Raw genomic sequence first — 18505 nt, 5'->3', positions numbered from 1 at the left:
TTTTACCGTCTGTCTCCTTTTAGTCAGCCTGCAATCCAGCATTGGAGCTTACCAGTAATTTCAACTTCTTCCAGTTTATATAGCAGCCTTCCTTGAGGGCCAGTATCAAAAACTTCACTAAAGTCAAGATATAAAATGTCAAACTATTATCTGCATTCAACTGCTTAATAACCACAAGGTGTGACTATTAAATAATGAGACTGCGTGCACAACTACAACATGCCAAGTGTCACCTGTGAAACAAAGGCACAGCAGTTGATTTTGGAAGAAACATATGGAATGGTTGTGCAAGCCCAGGGCAATTATTTTGAAGGAGTAACTTGTAAGGTACATAATATTTCATTATATTTATTTTATTGTAGCAGTCTCGTTATTTAATAGCCACACCTTGTATATCATAACAATTTATCAGATTTGGCAGATTGGTCAGACATGACCTCCTCTTAATGAACCCATGCTGGGATCTATTCAAGATACCATTCTTATAGGTGGTCCTGAATTATATCTATAACTACAGACTTCACGATCTTCCCTACTGCAGAAGTCAAATCCACTGGCGAATGGTTACATACCTCCTTTTTAGCACCATATTTGCGAATTGGGACTTTATTACTTTTCTAGGCCAAGGGAATGTTCGTGGGATCCAGTAAAGCTAACATTAACATTTCCAACAGTACGATACACAAGTGTGGCCTTTTTACTTACAACTGAATATATTCCTTGAGCCATTTATTCCTTGAGCCTTTCCCTCTAATCTCAGCTCCTTTTCTAACAAATACTCCTCTGAGATCATTACATTACTTATTCTACAGCAGTCTGATACCCTAACATTCCATAGAGTTTCAAGCTTACTTTTGACGAGAAGTATCTGTTCAACTCATCTGCTATTTCCATTGGTCTTTCAATGGACCTTCCACTGCAACTAATTAAATGACACATTGGGTTTACCCTCTTCTCACATTCACTTATGTAAAGATCTTCTTATTCCTGTTCTTGGCTTTCTTTGCTAGTGTTTTTTTCTCATAAACAGTTTTGGCCTATCTTATTCCCATCAGTGGGTTCATTACACATTCTCTCTCATAATGCTAATACAAAATGGAATCATGTGATTGCCTGTAATTGTATGAGCATGACTTATGACCTTAAAGAACCAAATTCAAAAATTATAGGGTCGACTGGGGAGGGCAGACAATTTTGGACTTTCTTTTCATTATGGCTAAATTAGCCAGCTGCTGTTGGCTGAGTCATACTCTTGACCTCCCGCCATTTTGGCATCTAACATTTATGGAAATTTCATGACTGGTATGAATATATGGATTCAAGGATAAATCCTTTAAACATTCCACACTACATATTTATATCTGACACCATACAATAGCTATTCCAGTTAATTGAACCCAAGAAATGATTCATTCCATTATATTCCCCTCTCTTGAACTTTAATCTCTCTCCATTACCTTTGACTATACAGGTTTCATTTCTTCAGGTACAACTCATTTTATGCTATTGTTCACTGAATGAATGACATCATAATATTCTTTAATAATTCCAATCAACTAAGTGCACAGAAATAAAATAAATTAAAATAAAATTATTATAAAACTAGTAAAGACTTCAATTAAAATAAAGTGAAATCAGGATAAGCACAAGGTAAAAAAGCAAACAGAAACTTTCTACATTCCAGGATGTCTTAGTCGACCATGACGTTTTTAGAGTAATGTTATAATAGACTGATGAAGAAGTTTTTAAATTAGGTTGGGAGGATCATATGGTCTGTAACTTTCTGCATGGCATCCTATGACGTTATCCCTGCCATATTATGTGACAACAGCATGTACTATACTACAAAATTACATTAGGTGTTAAATTATATAGTTGCATTTTCAAATCACATTTATATTGGTCTATGTCAATTCAATGAAAGCTGAACAATGGCAGCAAAATTACCTCTTACTTGGGCACTTGTTTATTGAGCAATTTCCAAGCCAACCTTCAATCCATGGAAGGTACTAAGTATTATAGGTTCTAATACCTTTTATGTTTGTGGTTTTCATAAAAAAATAAAATAAATAAATAAAAACCAACAATTTCATCTACTTTATCATATAAACATAAATAAGATAAACTCCTTAATATATAATAATATATATCTTCAGATGTGATGATCTTGATGAAATTAAAATATTTTTTCATATTAAGGAAGAGCTCATCTATTTGGATATACTTTGATTTTAAGTATCACACATAATCACAGTACATAAATTGTGATTTTTTATTTACAACTATGTACATATATAGTAAATTCCCATTATAACACTCCAGCTTATAGCACTATCCCACTTTTAATACTCTTTAATTCTGGTTCCATGGTCAATTCTATGGAGTGGCATGCATTTTTAATGACGAGAAGTATCATAGCACTTTTTGTACAAACACTTTCCCGCTTATGTCACTCTTTTTATAGTCCTGAGAAGGAACAAACACAGATATCAACATCTTTCCTCAAGATTTCTGGAACTAGTATTTGGAAAAGGTACGGTAGAGACAATTCTAAGAATTGCTAATTGTGCAGTTTTATTTACTTCACAGAATTTGTTCCATCAAAATAATGGTGAAAAATAAAAAATAACCTCCAAAAAGTGGGGTCCCACTTACAGTAAATCTTTGGGGGCAGTCCCTTTAAACCACTATAATGGGAGTTCACTTCATATTGTGTTGAATATGGCAAAAAAAAGATAATATCAAAATATTTCATAGCAATACTTGACCAAATACTTGTATTGCACATGGAAAACTTGCAAAAATCCCATGATACCACAGTCAACACATCTGACACTAGCTTCTCATTTTTCTTCTCTATTATGCAATTCAAAAAATAGACCACTTGGAACTATACATCTTAATCCCATTCAGCATCGATGAACGAGCATATCTGGTAAGGAGAGCATTCACATTTTGGTTATCTGTAGTCAGATCACTAAGTAAATTAAAAAAATAATTAATATTAATGAGAAAGACAACTCCAAATTACACTAATGCTCAGATACAATAAAAATTACAAACCTAGTTGTATAATATGATTAAAGAGGCCTGTGTGCTCTGGATTCATTATCAAAACTAAAATTACTGTAACACAGAGCGAAAACGGATACAAAAAATAGATTGTGACAAGTTTAATAATAGGAAATATACATATAATCTAATATATGTATATTTCCTATTATTAAACTTGTCACAATCTATTTTTTGTATCCGTTTTTGCTCTGTGTTACAGTAATTTTAGTTTTGATTTTGCTAGTTGTATAAAGAATATGAAGAATAAAAAGAACATTATATTAACATCAGGTGCTAATTTTTTCACCTTTGAAAGAGAAAGTAACAAATTTAGCTGGAATTAATATGGAAAATTATTATTTAAACATTAGTTTTACTGAATTATCCATATGATGAAGATTTCTCTCTCTCTCTCAGGTAGAGACAGTTCTCCTCTAAGTCTGGTAATAGTAAAATAATGAACTATTTCCAAAAGTTAAGCAGAAAAAAAAAAAAAAAAAGAAAAAAAAAGTCATATTTTGAAAATTTATTAATAATTTATTGACAAACAGTCATGGACAATAATACGCTTGGTCGTCGACTTACGACCTATGCGACTTACGACCGGCCGCACTTACGACCACAAAAAAAATAATAATAAAGGAAGTCACTACTGAGGACACCCATAACCCAGGTGAGGAGGCACATCGATGACGGGAGGCCTGAGGACAGCACCAGGCACATACACTCAGTCGCTCTCTCTCACATACACCCAGTCGCTTTCAAGCATCTGTTGCGTGTGGTGTATTAATTAAAATTCTACTGAAATACGCATAAAATGTTTAGTAAAAGGAAAATGCCTTCATCTACATATACGCCAGCTAAGAAGTCAAGAAAAACTATTGATTTACAGTGTAAAATGAAAATTATCCAGCAGTATGAAGGCGAAAAGAAAGTGAATACGATAGCACGTGACTTGAAGTTATCACATTCCACGGTATCGACGATACTTAAGCACAAAGAAAGAATTCGGGACGTTGTGAAAGGTTCTACACCTATTAAGTCTACAATTTTAACCAAACAATGACAGGAACCCATCCATGAAATGGAGAAATTGTTGTTTGTGTGGATGGAAGATTTAATACAAAAAAATACACCCATGAGTCTTTCACACAGTGCAAGCAAAGGCTGGAAGTTTGTTTCAGAGTTTAAAATCACGTGCCGGAGACGATTAGCAGAAGATTTTCAGGCTAGTACTGGGTGGTTTAAGCATTTTAAAAAAAGATTTGCTTTGCATAATGTCTCTTATAAATAAACAACTCCTACCTCAACCCAAGAACATGACCCTGACGATGCAGAACCCAGCACAAGCAAAGATTAAAAATTGATTTACAGTACATTATGTACAGTATTATTTTTCACATTATGCACAATATAATTATAGATTGTAGTTTTGTTTTTTTATAAAACAGTATGAATAATAAACCAATTAAAATGTAGAGAACATTTGAATTTAACCTCAGAGAGAGAGAGATAGCCTAGGCGTAGAAACGAAGGTATGTACAGTATCGCTAAATAAAAGATGAAAACATTACTGTATTTAAAATGAAAAATAAAAGATGATAAAAATTTAAAAGATTATAAAAATAAATTATAAAGATGATAAAAAGATTAGAAAGGTTAAAAAATACTGTTAATAAATATATGGCCGACATACGACCAGATTGACTTACGACCTGTCAGTCAGAACAGAAGTCAGTCGTAAGTCGACGACCAACTGTACCAATATGATACCAAAAAAATCAGATAGGATGAATTGTAGCAGAAAATCAAAGCTGACTGAAAGACAGCTGAACACTGAAAAGGACTGTAGCCTGAAAACATAAAACTACTGCCTCAAAAATAACTTCAGAAGTTAATATGAGTCTGCAGGCCAGTTTCTAGCAAACAGTTCAGCGAGAACTTCATAAAGCTGAAATTATAGCAGAGCCACTATTGCCAAGCCACTCGTTACTGATGGTAATGTTAGAAAGAGGATGCAATGGTGTAAGGAGCACAAAAACCTGGACACAATGATTGGAAACATGTCACATTTTCAGACAAATCATCATTCATACCTTTTCCAAAATCAAGGACAGTTTAAATTTGACCAATGCCAAAGGAAGTGCATCGTTCTGACTTTCTTGTGCCACCATCAAATATGAGGAGGATCAACAATGGTTTGGGCAGCAATACCTTGGTAATCTTTAATTCCCAATCACCACCCCGAATGGGTGAATTACTGTCACTGATTACCTTGATATTCTGAGTGATCAGGTTCATTCTGGGTGCAAATATTGTTTCCCACTAAAGATGCTTTATTTCAAGATGATAATGCTCCAATACAAACAGCCAGATGTGACCACAGTTTAAGGAGCATGAAACTGAGGCTAAACATCTCACGATCACCAGACTTAAACATTATCAAGCCACTGTGGCCATATTTGGAGAGGAAAGTGAGAAAGAAATTTCCTCCAAGAAGAATGGTCCAATATTTCTCTCAAAACAGTTTTCAACATTTATTTGGGCCTATTCAATGTAAAACACAAGCTGTTTTAAAAGCAAAGGGTGGCCCAACACTATATCAGTGAATACCTACACTCTTATCACAAGTGTTTCCATTATTTTGTCCACTTCTGCATTTTGTAATTATACACCAAAATCCTCTTTTAACGACACAGCACCCCTATTGTCAAGTTTGTGACCATAAAAATTATTTCAAAAAATATAAGCTTAATTAAAAGATTGAACTGATGCATACTTACCTTTGAAATATTACATTAAATAATGTTCTCATCAAAGAACAATGGTATTAAAGCTCAAAATCTCAATATACACTAAAATAATTTATTTTAGCCAAAGCAAAAAGCCAACATCAATCATGAACATACAAGGGTGTTTTGCAGGAAAGTAATATTTATACAATCAAAAAACAAAAACCATGTTTGGCCTCCAGAGTAGAGGAATGGGCTAGAGCAAAGCTCTGGCCTGTCTCTTCACTTCTATCATGTAGTACAAGTCGTCATGAGTAAACAGCTTTGAGTATCAAGAACCATAATACAGTATAAAGTTCATCAGACAACCAACCCTCTGAGTAGAACAAAAGACAATCAATAAATAAAATAAATATAAATAAGCATTAAAATAGATTTATCATCATAGATTTATCACATATCAAAATAGGTTATCATCATTCTCTTTCTTAGTGATTCCCTTCTCTCTCTCTTTCAGGGTAACTCAGAAATTTTTTTTTTTGCCTGGTGCAGCAAACACCTCAAGCTTCCTTGCACCATATGGCTAATAATGATATACTTGACTACAACTGGTTGATTCGTAATTGGCAGCTATTCCTTTGTGTCATTCTTTTTTATCATGATTCACCAGCCATTGAATACTTTTTACAGAGAGGGAGAGAAAGGGAGAAATTCATTCAGAAATATTTTAAGTGAAAAATTTATGATAGACACATACATTACAAATAATAACAATGTGATCTGTTGTCATTTTAACCTACAGGAGTATGATTTTGATTGCTAGTGTTTCTATTGCCTCCCTAATCCACTGAGTTATAACTGTGGCAATTTATTGATCATTTTGAGAAGTACACTATTTTAGTTTATAAGTGTACTATACAATTATTAAACCCCACTGAATAATGAGAAGTAATGAAAGCAACAAAGAACTGCACAAATTATCCATGTTAGTGATTTATTTACTTTTAAAATATTATCATTCCACATCAGTAATTTTTATTATTACAAAAATCCTATAAATTTAAACTATGCTTCTTACCATATATATGGGCATATATCACTGTAAGTCCATTTTTCCTTTGTCTTGAATAATGCCTTGAACCTGCAAAATTTTGGAAAATATGCATTCCAATAAAATAATTTGTGGGAAAATTATAATAAAATATGAGTCGGTTATATGGTTGCTGACTCTAAAATATCAATGTGGGTTTTAAGCTTAATTCTTCGTTATTCATATTTAAGAATTAATTTATCTATGATTATCCTTAATATTATTATGCCTCTTGTAATAGTAATAGCCATATAGTGCAAGGATGCCACAGTCTTTATCTGCATTGGCCAGGAATGGAAGAAGAAGAAGAAGAGAGAGAGAGAGAGAGAGAGAGAGAGAGAGATGAGAAAATACAAAATTATTTGCTTCCATCATAACATGGGTAATTACTAGTTGACCTCTGAATTTATTCAAACGAGTCACTCCAACCTAGTCTAACCTCACAATATGATATCCGATACTGATAAGGATATTCAAAGCAAAGAGACTGTCCAAGAATCTACCTTTGCTCTGGACCAAATTATTTAAGTGAGCATACAACTGGAAAAACTAATGGTAGAAAACACTGGAAGAATCACTGCCCCAGTGAGAAGAAAGATAATAGAAATGTGGATGAAACTGGAGAGGACAATCACACACCTACATATTGAAAATGAGGTCTTAAAAGTTAAACTAGAGAACAAGGAAAAAGAATGTAAGACTCAAAAACAAAATACTGTGTTACCAATTTACGACTGTCAAAATCAGAAGCCTCAGGAAAACAAGAACTGCAGGCATTGTTATAGAAACTGGCATAAAGGAAGATGCATAGGCAATCAGAAATAACTCTACAATGAAAAACTTAGGGCTAAAAACAAGAGGCCCAAGTATCCTACTCTTTTACATATCCAAAATGAGGGCAAGGGATGAAATTAAGTCATACAAATATGCAGTGCTTTTTTGGGATGGTACGCAACGGTACGGCGTACCGGCACCTTTATTAACAGTAACGTGTGACATTTGGATGCAGTGCACTTCAAAATTTGTAATATTTCAACTTTTCCTACTGTTCAAATAAGCATAAAATTATTTAACTAAATTTGCATTTTTTACTGTCTATTGTTAAGATATTTTCTATATAAAACTGTATAACCATTTTTATAATTCTAAATTACTCAGTCGGGGCTTTGTTTAACGAAGTCCTTTTATAGCGAATTATTTTGAATTCCCCTTTGAAGTTACATTTAAAATAGTTTCTGTTGAGTGAAGAAAATTTTCATATAGTGAACGGATTAGCAGAGAATTAACTCGGTATGCACTGTTCGCATTTCTGGCCTTCAGGCAATTTAGGCAATTAGTCCTGCTGCACGAATTAAGAGAACTAAAGCATTCTACAACTTAGTGGTACCTGGTAAAACCAATCCGACCACCTGTCCCACATATGGAGGAGTCACGCTAGTCAAGAGTGAGCAGATCAAGGTGCATTCCAAATGGGCTCTGGCCCATCTTCTACTACTGCAATGGTGCCCAACCTTTTCCCGTACAGGGCCACATTAAAAAAAATTCAAAGTTAGATTTCTTTAGTGTGTTACATTCTCCATATCTTGTATGTAAAAGTAAAATTGAAAATATTCGAAACTTTTATTAAGTACAATACACAATTACATTTACTGAACAAAACATTTAATGAGAATTTTTTTCATAATTAACAAAATTTAAAATGCTGTTTTAGTTCACTTTCCTCGCGGGCCGTAGGTTGGATACCTTTGTGAATCAACTGTAAGCTCTCCGTTCGAGAATCAGAAAAGTGATTTTCTTTTACCTTGACAAATAATCATCTGTTGTTTGGCGGAAGTGTGTTATCCACATTTTTCCGTAAATTCTCCCTATCTCTGTTTACATGGCACAGTACCTGAATATCTGAATGACACAGAATTTTGGACGGTTTCAACAAAAAAAAAAAAAAAAAAAGAAAAGAAAAGAAAAGAAAAGAAAAAATTCAAATTTAAAAACTAGTGACAATACTGATGATGAGAGACAGAAAATTAGGACAATGAAGATATTAATCCTTCTAAACATGAATTGTTGGCATTTGGTGAAAGTGAAGTTAGAAAATTGTCAATTAGGTTACAATTAAATGAAAGAGATGCAATTCGTGGACACCTAATTGAAAAGGTGGTTTCGGAAGAATTGAAGCATTTCATGGACACTGAGTACGATACAAATTTCATCGAGTGAATGTGAATGAGGATTTTCACAAATGAATCTAATCACTGGCCCAACCAGCGCTTCGTTGATGACATAAACAGTTTCTTAAAATTGTAGGCCCACCGCTGACCCGCTTCAATCCAGAAAAATATGTCGATTCGTGGCTGCTTCAGAAACCTCATTCAGCAACCGACACACAAAGAGGAAGAAAAGAAGTTGGCAACCTGCAGCTCGTGAGTCGCATGCAGCACTTTTAACACCAAACTGTGATTCTTTAACTTTACAGCTCACATGAAGCACAATTTGAAATGGAGTTAAAGGACTTAAAACTCAAGGACATGTGGAGGCAATACTAAAATTCCTTAAAACTGAAATTGAGGATCTGGAGAAGCAAAAGGCTGCCCTTGCAATTCTACACAAATGGATGGCGAAAGATGAGTTTAAAATGCAGACCGAATTGTGTTCGCTGTGTGATGTAGCTTACCGGACCCATATATAAATTTTAAAATATTTGCGTTTGGATTTCTCTCAGTTTTTGGTTCGACTTATTTCTGGAAGCAAATATTTTTGAACATGAACTATATAAAAATAAATCAAGACACCTCGTGTGAACAATGCGAGCATGTTTAATTATGGCATACTCGCATGATGTTGAGAGACCCTTGCTCAAGAAGTTCATCAGCAAAAGTCACATTAATTTGTACCTAATTGGATGTTTGTTACATTTTTTCAGTATTAATAAATAATATTTCAAAATATATATTTTTTAATAAACATCTTCCCACTCTATTCCATTTCTTAAAAAAACTCTCGCTTCCCCCCCCCCTCCCAGCTTGAGCTGAGGTGTGGCTCTTTGGATTCTCTTTTTTTTTAATTAGATCAAAAATGGCTCTTCACTCAAAAAAGGTTGCCGACCCCTGGCTTAGGGTGTCGAATGAGAACTTAATAAAAATTTGGAATATTCTACAAAAACTTTATTATGAAATTATTTTTACTTATTTTTTTATATACTTGAATAATAAATTTATGCTTAATAAACTGTGTTAATATACTTAATCTGTTGCTCTTATTATAAAAACATTACTACTAAAGTAACAGCATCAGGAAAAAAAAATTTTAGAGTATAGTCAGTCCTCATATAACATGTGTTTACACTACACAAATTCGATCATACACGATTTATAAATAGGGGAACGATATTTTATATAACACGAACCGAATTCGCTTATGCATGATTCGCCTTTCTGTTTACAAGAAATGGCAGTTGAACGCAGAATCACCCCAACCGAATGCAACACGATAGGAATGAAGAGAAGATTCTGAAAATGTATTTTATGTTTTTTATATCAGTGAAGGGGGAAACACATTTCACCATAATAACGTAAAAACCAACACAATTCCAGCTATTGGTATAATCGCATATGCAATTAGATCGAGTTTACTACCAGTTCATAACAGATTCCACTAGCAGAAATGCAACTGGAAATTGTTTTTGTTATTTTATGGTAGTAACCCATAGAAATGTGCTTTAGTAAAATGTGAGGTGTTAATAGTGTATCTCGTCTGCCTTTACAGTGTTGTTTATTCAGTTTCTACGCACGCGCAGCTTTGTTTATGTGTATCAAGCGTGCCTCCTCTTTTTGTAATTGTGCTTTATTCCCTAAAAATGAGTAAAATACTTAAAAGGTGTGAAAAGGAAGCGTCCTGGTGAAGAGACTGCAGATTCAGAGAGAAAAAGAAAAGCAATATCAATAAACAGAGGCGGACTGGATCAAAAATTCTTACCCAGGAAAATTATAACTATAAATTTTATAGTGGCCTCATACTATGGTTTATGGCCAAAATCACACTGGACCCCGGCCCACCGGGGTTTCCCCCGTAAGGCTTATAGCCAGTCCGCCTCTGTCGATAGAGAAAAAATATGAAATTGTGAAATGCTTTGAGCGAAATAAAAGACCATGTGATATTGCACGAGCTACAGGCCTAAATGAGGCAACGCCGAGTAATTATAACTTAATAATTGCAAAGAATGCAGAGAAAATAAAAACAACTTTCATAGCAGGAACAACTCAAAGTGTAATTAAAATCCTTTAGATTAAGATACAAAGAATTGGAAGAGATGGAACGGCTGTCATCTATTTGGATAGAAAATCAAACAAAAAACAAGTTTGCTTACGATAGAAGCAAAAGCAGTAGCAACATTTTATTACGTAATAGTCGTAATAATATACTTACGTATTTTATTGCAATTATTTATTGTGTTTGGTAATGTTTTGGTTACAAATGTGTGTGTGTGTGTGTGTGTGTGTGTGTGTGTGTGTGTGTGTGTGTGTGTGTGTGTGTGTGTGTTGCCTCCGTAGCTAGGTGGGAAGGAGCAGCAGTGCGTAGCACACGCTTCTTGATTAGATCGAGGTTCGAACCTGTCACCACCAAATACGGAGGATGCGGAAAGGTCAGGGATGACCACCGTATATCCCAGGAGCAATATGGCCTTAGTTGCTAATGCTCCTAAAAAAAAACCAAATAACAATAAATAATAATAACAAATGTGTGTTCAATCTTGGGAGGTCAGCATCTAACCCTATTTTTTCCATACGGCCTGCTGTTTATATTGCACGATTTTGCATTGCACGAGGGTTTCTAGGAACACAACTATCATGCTATACGAGGACTGACTGTACTTTACATATCCTTTTAATTTAACATTTTTCCTGATGGCAAAGAATGAGTACCAGCACCTATTTTCTTACAAAAAAAGCACTGCATATATGAAAAAGGGTTTGTCTTAGCTTGTACCCAGAGATCAATTTAACACAGAATTCGACCTCAAAAACCCCGCAAAGTCCAGATCTATGCAATCCTGCAACTGGATTGTGGAGCTATCACCAAAAATGTGGCAACTAGTAAACAAGCAAGAAAGAATATACACATGTATATTCACATGATTTTATGTATACCAGATCTTGGATGCCACCAGGGTATGTGAAAATTATGTTAACACTTTTAGGGAAAAAACATTTATTGTAATCAACATTTATTGTATTGTATATATGGAATATTATGCATGTAAGGTCTCAACCTGTTGTCCATTGTTAACAACATACAATATGAAACGATTGAAAGTGGCATTTAATGCCCTGACACACAATTCTCTGGGAATAGATGTCACCATGTTCGTAATTCTTTCCTTGAGTTCATTGATATTCCGAACTTTCGTGCTGTACACTCCCTCTCTCTTTCACCATACCCCACAACCAGAAGTCGCAGGGTGTCACATCAAGGGAGTGGGGAGACCATTGCAAAGGCCCACATCTTCATGGAAATGTGTTCTCTAGGAAATGACGAACAATGTGACCAAACTGTGCAGGTGTACCGTCCTGTTGAAAATACCCCGCTGAGCGTATTATCAGTGGAAGTTCATCAATGGCATAGGACTGCAACATATATAAGTAGGATTCGGAATTTTCTGTTGGGTGTCAAAAAAGTAAGGTCTAATTACACTAGCAGCAATAACAGCACACCAGACATTCGCCTTTGGGGAGGCACGTTCGTGCTCACGAAGTGCCGATGGATTTTTGGTACCTCGAAAGATTCTGTTGTGTCGGTTCACATGACCACTAATGTGAAAAGTGGCTTCATCACTGAACACCATCTGATACACAATGTCCGGTTGGATGTTTGCCATTTCTGCTAAAATCTGGCAGCATTCCATAAGAACACGTTTTTGACTTTCTGTCAATGCTTGGACGAGTTGGATATGTTATGGGTGCATTCCGAGGTCCTGCGTTAAAATCCTACACACAGTTTTCTGTGAAATCCCTTTTTCCAAACTGCATCGTTTGGTAGACTTTCCTGGTCTATTCAGAATTGATAGCTGAACAACAGTGATGTTCATTTCACTTCTACCTGTTCTGGGATGTCCGGCATTACCTTTGTAGTTGTCGGCAACCGAGCCAGTTCGAACAAACTTTTCGTATATACGCTAAATGTAAATGGCTTGGTGGGTCACGTTGAAATTGTTCTTGGAACTTGTTGCGGACTATGGTTGGAGAACAAAACATTTCCATCAAGCTTGCCACCACTCTTCTTTCTTCTAGCATTAACCTATCTGCCATTATATCTGAAAAAAAAAATAAATAATAATAATAATAAATAAAATTCAAATGTTCATTCTATATAAGTGTTAACATAATTTTGACATACCCTGTATATATTGGATAGGGCAGTCACAGGTTTAGGGAACATCTCCCTCTACCAAAATGCTACCGCTGCCTAAAATTCGGGCACACATCCCATACATGCACTCAAAAGGAGAGACCTGTGGCCACTGTGCAGTCAGAGTGTGACTACAACCAGTGTAAAAAGTGTCAGGAACCCAAATGCTCAAACTGCAAAATGGCAGGACTGCCCTGTAATCATTCAATCAGGTACAACAAGAGTCAGTTATATATTAAGGCAGTGAAAGAATTCAAACAAAAAATAGATTATGATAATTAATCATAACTGCGACACTAACCAAGCTTTGAAGTTTCTGCAACTAAATGCCCAGGGAGACATAAATTGAAATTGAGGAAGAATGGTTGCAGGATAAATGTATGGCGATATGCTTTCAGCCGGTGGGTGGTTAATTGTTGGAACAAACTCCCATCCAGTGTTGCAGAAGTGGGTAGTTTCAATAATTTCAATGAAGAACTAGATTATTCCATCCCTGTTAGTAGGAGTTGATACGTTATAATGGGGAAGTGTTGGCTTTTCCCCCCTCTCTCTTTTGATTGATGATGTATAAGCTTGCTTTCTTGCATCATTTGCCAACTTTAATACTGAATACTAATTTACCTATAGTTTTCCAGACCACCTCTTACAGCTTTACAATGACTGCTTACATAAGGGTGTATTAATAACAGCATGGAAACAGGCAAATGTTTTTGCCTTATTTTAAAGAATCCAGAAAAACAATCTAACCAGTACTGGGCAAGGTACTGGAAAGACTGATACTCCGCAGACTAGATACTCACTACTCCAGTGCACACCTTGAATCAGATCAGCAATTCGGCTTTAAACCCGGATGCTCAACAGAAGATGCAATGAACTGCATCATTAAAGTTTCACAAAATGTTCAAGAAAAATACTTGTTAGCAATATCAATTGACTTGCTGGAGCATTTGACATCTTATGGTGGCCCAGCATACTCAGGAGACTGCACCAAATTGGAATACCTCAAAATCTTTATAATTGTATTAAGGATTACTTGTAACAGGCAGATTACACTTGAAACCCACTACCAGAGTATTACCTGTACAGTAATACTCTGGCTGATCGACAACAGAAATGGATGCATTTGATGCAAGAAAGCAAGCTTATGCAGCATCAGCCAAAAAAAAAAAAAAAACCCACTTCCACCTCACCCCTCTGTTCATTCCAAATACCTGTCCAGCTGAGCCTTAAACTTATTTAGGCTATCAACCTCCACCACAAGGGATGGAAGTCTGTTCCATCAACCAACCACCAGCTGGCTAAAGGCAAATTTCCTCGCGTCTATCCTACATCTGTCTTTCCTCAATTTGAATTTATGCCCTCTCAGGTGATTTTTCTGAGGTAGAGGAAGAATCCCATCAGCATTGAGCATGCTTAAACCATTCAAGGCTTTATACACCTCTATCAGATCACCTCGCTGGTGCCTAGTCTCCAGACACTGTAATTTGCAAAACTAAAGCCTTTCTTCGTAAGAGCACCCCTTTGTTCCATTCACTAATCTTGTTGCCCTTCTCTGTACTCGTTCCAGCAGCTCTACATCCTTCTTGAAATGAGGCCTCCAGACCTGTATACAGTACTCTAGGTGTGGCCTGACCATTGCCTTATACAATGGAATAATCACCTCCTTATCCCTGCTGGAAAAATTCCTGTATATCATTGACAATACTCCATGAGCTACTCTTGCAGCCCATCTGCACTGCTCAGAGAACTTCATATCTGCCTGCACAACCACCCCCAAGTCCCTTTCATTCTCTACCACTGTCAGTGTAGTACCACAGAGTTGATACGTTGCTCTGGGGTTGCTGTTTCCCATGTGTAGTACTTTACATTTGTCAATGTTAAATTCGTCATGTGTGAATGTAGATGCAAAATACTCATTCAGTTTGTCAGCTATTTGAGCAGGATCATCAAGAGTCAAACCACCAACATCAAGTGGATCAATCTGATTCATCCCCTTTCTTCTAGAGTTTACATAAGTAAAGAAGTCTTTGTTGTTTTTCTTTGCATCCTTTGCCAAGGATTTCTCATAATAAGCCTTCTCTTGCCTATGCGTATATGCGTATTGTTCAGATATCGGAAAATTGAATTCTCTCATATCCTTGCTCGCCAGAGAGAAGATCTTAATTACATTATATACAGGAAAATACACACATACAATTTCCCTTCACAGCAGACTAAGGCCAGAGTATTCACATATACTTTTAGTTAAAAGATTGCCCATAACAAAGATCATAATCAAGAGATTCTGTGCATCTTAGTATCATGGAAAGGAGCAGTAAGATACATAATTAGTTAAACTAATAGAACATTCAGTGAAAATACACTGTTCTCTGTTTCTAATCGTGAATTGCAATAACCTCATATTGTAACACTACATTCACGAGTTACCATGTTTTGCACCATCTCGAGTAAGTAACGCTTCACCAATGGAGAAGACTATTGTTACTTCTCAGTGGATACCACCACCCAGATGTTACCATTCCAAGGCTTTTTGGCCTATCATTGGTGGGAGAGTGGGCAGGTACCCTGGTGTTGCAATCATGTGAACTCAGTTATTACGTATAACCCCACAATATGTGTACATAGTAATAATTGCTTAGTAATTAAATGCACAAGGTGTAATATTACGAATTTAAAATATACTAATAGAACATTCAGTGAAAATACACTATTCTTTGCAACTCACTTGTTTGCAATAGTGAATTGCAATAACCGCATTGATTTACAATACAATTTATTTACTAAGTAATTATTACTAGATACACCTCTTGGCATCTCTCATATTGTGCAGTTATACTTCATAACTGAGTTGGCATGATAGCAACACCAGGGTACCTACCGACCTACTGACAATAGGCCAACAAACCTTGAAACGGTGCTGTCTGGGTAGTGGTATCTGCTGAGAATAAGTAACAGTACAATAAATGGTAAGTGGTGAAAACCATGTTTAGTCTCTAGAGCAAAGTTTCCGGCATCCCCCTCCACCCATGCACGGTACTAAGTACTATAGGTTTTGATACCTTCGTGTTTGGGGTTTTCATAAAAAAAAAAAAAAAAAACTCATTGTGAAAGTAGTCACATTATGAGATACAATTAAATCGATGCCGGTTATTGCAGAATGTTCTTTTCATGTATTTTAAATTCATAATGTATTATGCCTTGTGCATTTATTTACTAAGTAATAATAAGTTAAAATATAAAGCAGAAAATATATTAACACCAACTATATGAAACAGATACAACATATTAACTATAACTAGAAGAAACAGACACCTATGATATATGAAAGATATTATGACCAAGACTGCATTTGGAATAAAACACGCACACACTAGCCCAAAAAAAAAAATAAATAAATAAATAAATAAAATACAAACCTTTATTCGGTACTGAATCGGGCCACCTTTGTTTCAAATAACATGGATTCTGGAAAGTTTTTAGTGCATTTTAGTTTAACTGTAACCATTTTTCTAGAAAAATATGCCAAATCCATGTCATGCTGTGGATGCTATTAGCACGGTACATGTATGTGTTTGCCTGTTTTACTTTTTGCATTGCCAACAGAATCAGAGGTCTGCAAATAAAATCCAAAAAACACTGCCTGCATGTAAAGTTTAGAAAAGCAAGGAGTTCAGTAAAATTACATAAAATTAATTTTATTTAGTACAAAAATTTTACGCTGTTAATATATTCTTCAATATATTAACTCCTGCAACCATATATTTGTTCCGTCAAGCCTGCCACTGACCAAAACCTTTTTAGGAGTCATATGTGAATGCTTTTAGGCACTGTGTTATGTTTGACTGGATTTCTTGAACCGATTCAAATCATTTTCCTTTCATGGACAGAAAATGTCCACGGCCTGTAAATTGTTTGAAAAATGTTTAGTTACATTGTGAAATTCTATCTTAGTTGTGTGAAATTAAATCTGTTGTTTTGTGTATATAAATAAGTCATTATTTATGCAAAAGATTAATGGATGCTGCTTGAAAGGAAAATATTACCCACAACTATATGCTAAAATAAAACATAACAAAAAAAAAAAAGATTATAGACGAGAGAAAGAAAGGTTCCAGAAACAGCTTCCATAGTTAACCTCTTCTGTAAACAGCAACTTAATTTACACACACAAAAATTAAAAATAAAAAGCCAGATCAGTCGCTTTCAATGAAGCCATGCATCCCTAAAGAAAAAATTCTGTATCAGGTATACAATGTGTCCTGTCGCTAGCATATTTAACGTGTTTTACATTTAAGAGTGATTAGCAGGCATTAAAAAAGTTTTAATTTTCAGATATTAATAAAATTCATGGATATAACAATGTTTTTATTTTATTAATAATAATTACGTATCGGTTACTGAAAGAATTGGTCTGTGATGACTAAAGTAGGATATACAGGGCGATTCTAAATTGTTGTCGGGGTTTCCGTGGCCTATAATTTTCAAACAGGAAAGAAAAAAAATAAAATTGATTACAGAATATGAAAGTGTAACTCAAAAAGTTTTATTTGGCAATGCTGTACTCGCTGCATTGATGTCTTGGAGATATTGAGGGCATTACTTCAAAATGGAGACTGTTCAAGAGAAGGCAATGTGCGAACTTTGGTTTTTCGAAACAAAGTCCATTATCAACAATGCAACGTCATTACAGAACTCAGTATGGAAAAGATCCACCTTCAGATAATACTATCCGCCATTGGTTAAAACAATTTCAAGAGACTGGTAGTGTTCTGCACTGAAAAGGAACACACACACACACACACACACACACACAACAAAGTTAAAAATTCAGAACTATAATCAAATTTTTTCAGCTATGCCTACACAATAAACATTCTCTCTCTCTCTCTCTGATGTTCTAAAGTAACTGGTCAACAGCACGTCATGCATTTATCATGACTATAGAAGTTGTTAATGACATATTAATAAATTTACTGAATGAGCAGAAGTGATAAAAAAAAATGCTTCTCTTTTATATGAACAAGTATTAAACAGCAAATAATATTCCAATATATGGATATTTTCTCTTTTTTACAAGGTATGTATATTTATACAAAATAAACAACAACAGTGCTTGTTTTGATGTGCATCTCTGTTATTAAATAGGAGAAATTTAAAAAGATTTAACATACCTCATTATGAATTCCTTAAAAAAGAATAGCTAATTTTTTATTTTATTATTTTTTTT

General features: G+C 35.0%; 1 protein-coding gene across 1 annotated transcript in view; it reads right to left on the bottom strand.

Moving 5' to 3' along the window:
* Window positions 1–2320: 2320 nt before the first annotated feature.
* Window positions 2321–18505, bottom strand: part of LOC150085555 (sister chromatid cohesion protein DCC1) — a 300470-nt gene continuing 284285 nt past the window's right edge. The window contains exons 11-12 of the mRNA XM_090373339.1: window positions 6865–6927; window positions 2321–2977 (exon numbers count right to left, since the gene is read on the bottom strand). Coding sequence (XP_090229465.1) covers window positions 2869–2977; window positions 6865–6927 — 172 coding nt within the window. The 3' untranslated portion in view covers window positions 2321–2868. The remainder of the gene's footprint in view (window positions 2978–6864; window positions 6928–18505) is intronic.

Source organism: Mastigoproctus giganteus, chromosome 5 (genome assembly GCF_048544385.1).
Source record: "Mastigoproctus giganteus isolate SK-2022 chromosome 5, ASM4854438v1, whole genome shotgun sequence".
NCBI lineage: Eukaryota > Metazoa > Arthropoda > Arachnida > Uropygi > Thelyphonidae > Mastigoproctus > Mastigoproctus giganteus.
Note: the sequence above shows the minus strand (reverse complement) of the source record. Positions and strands in the feature narration are given on the sequence as shown.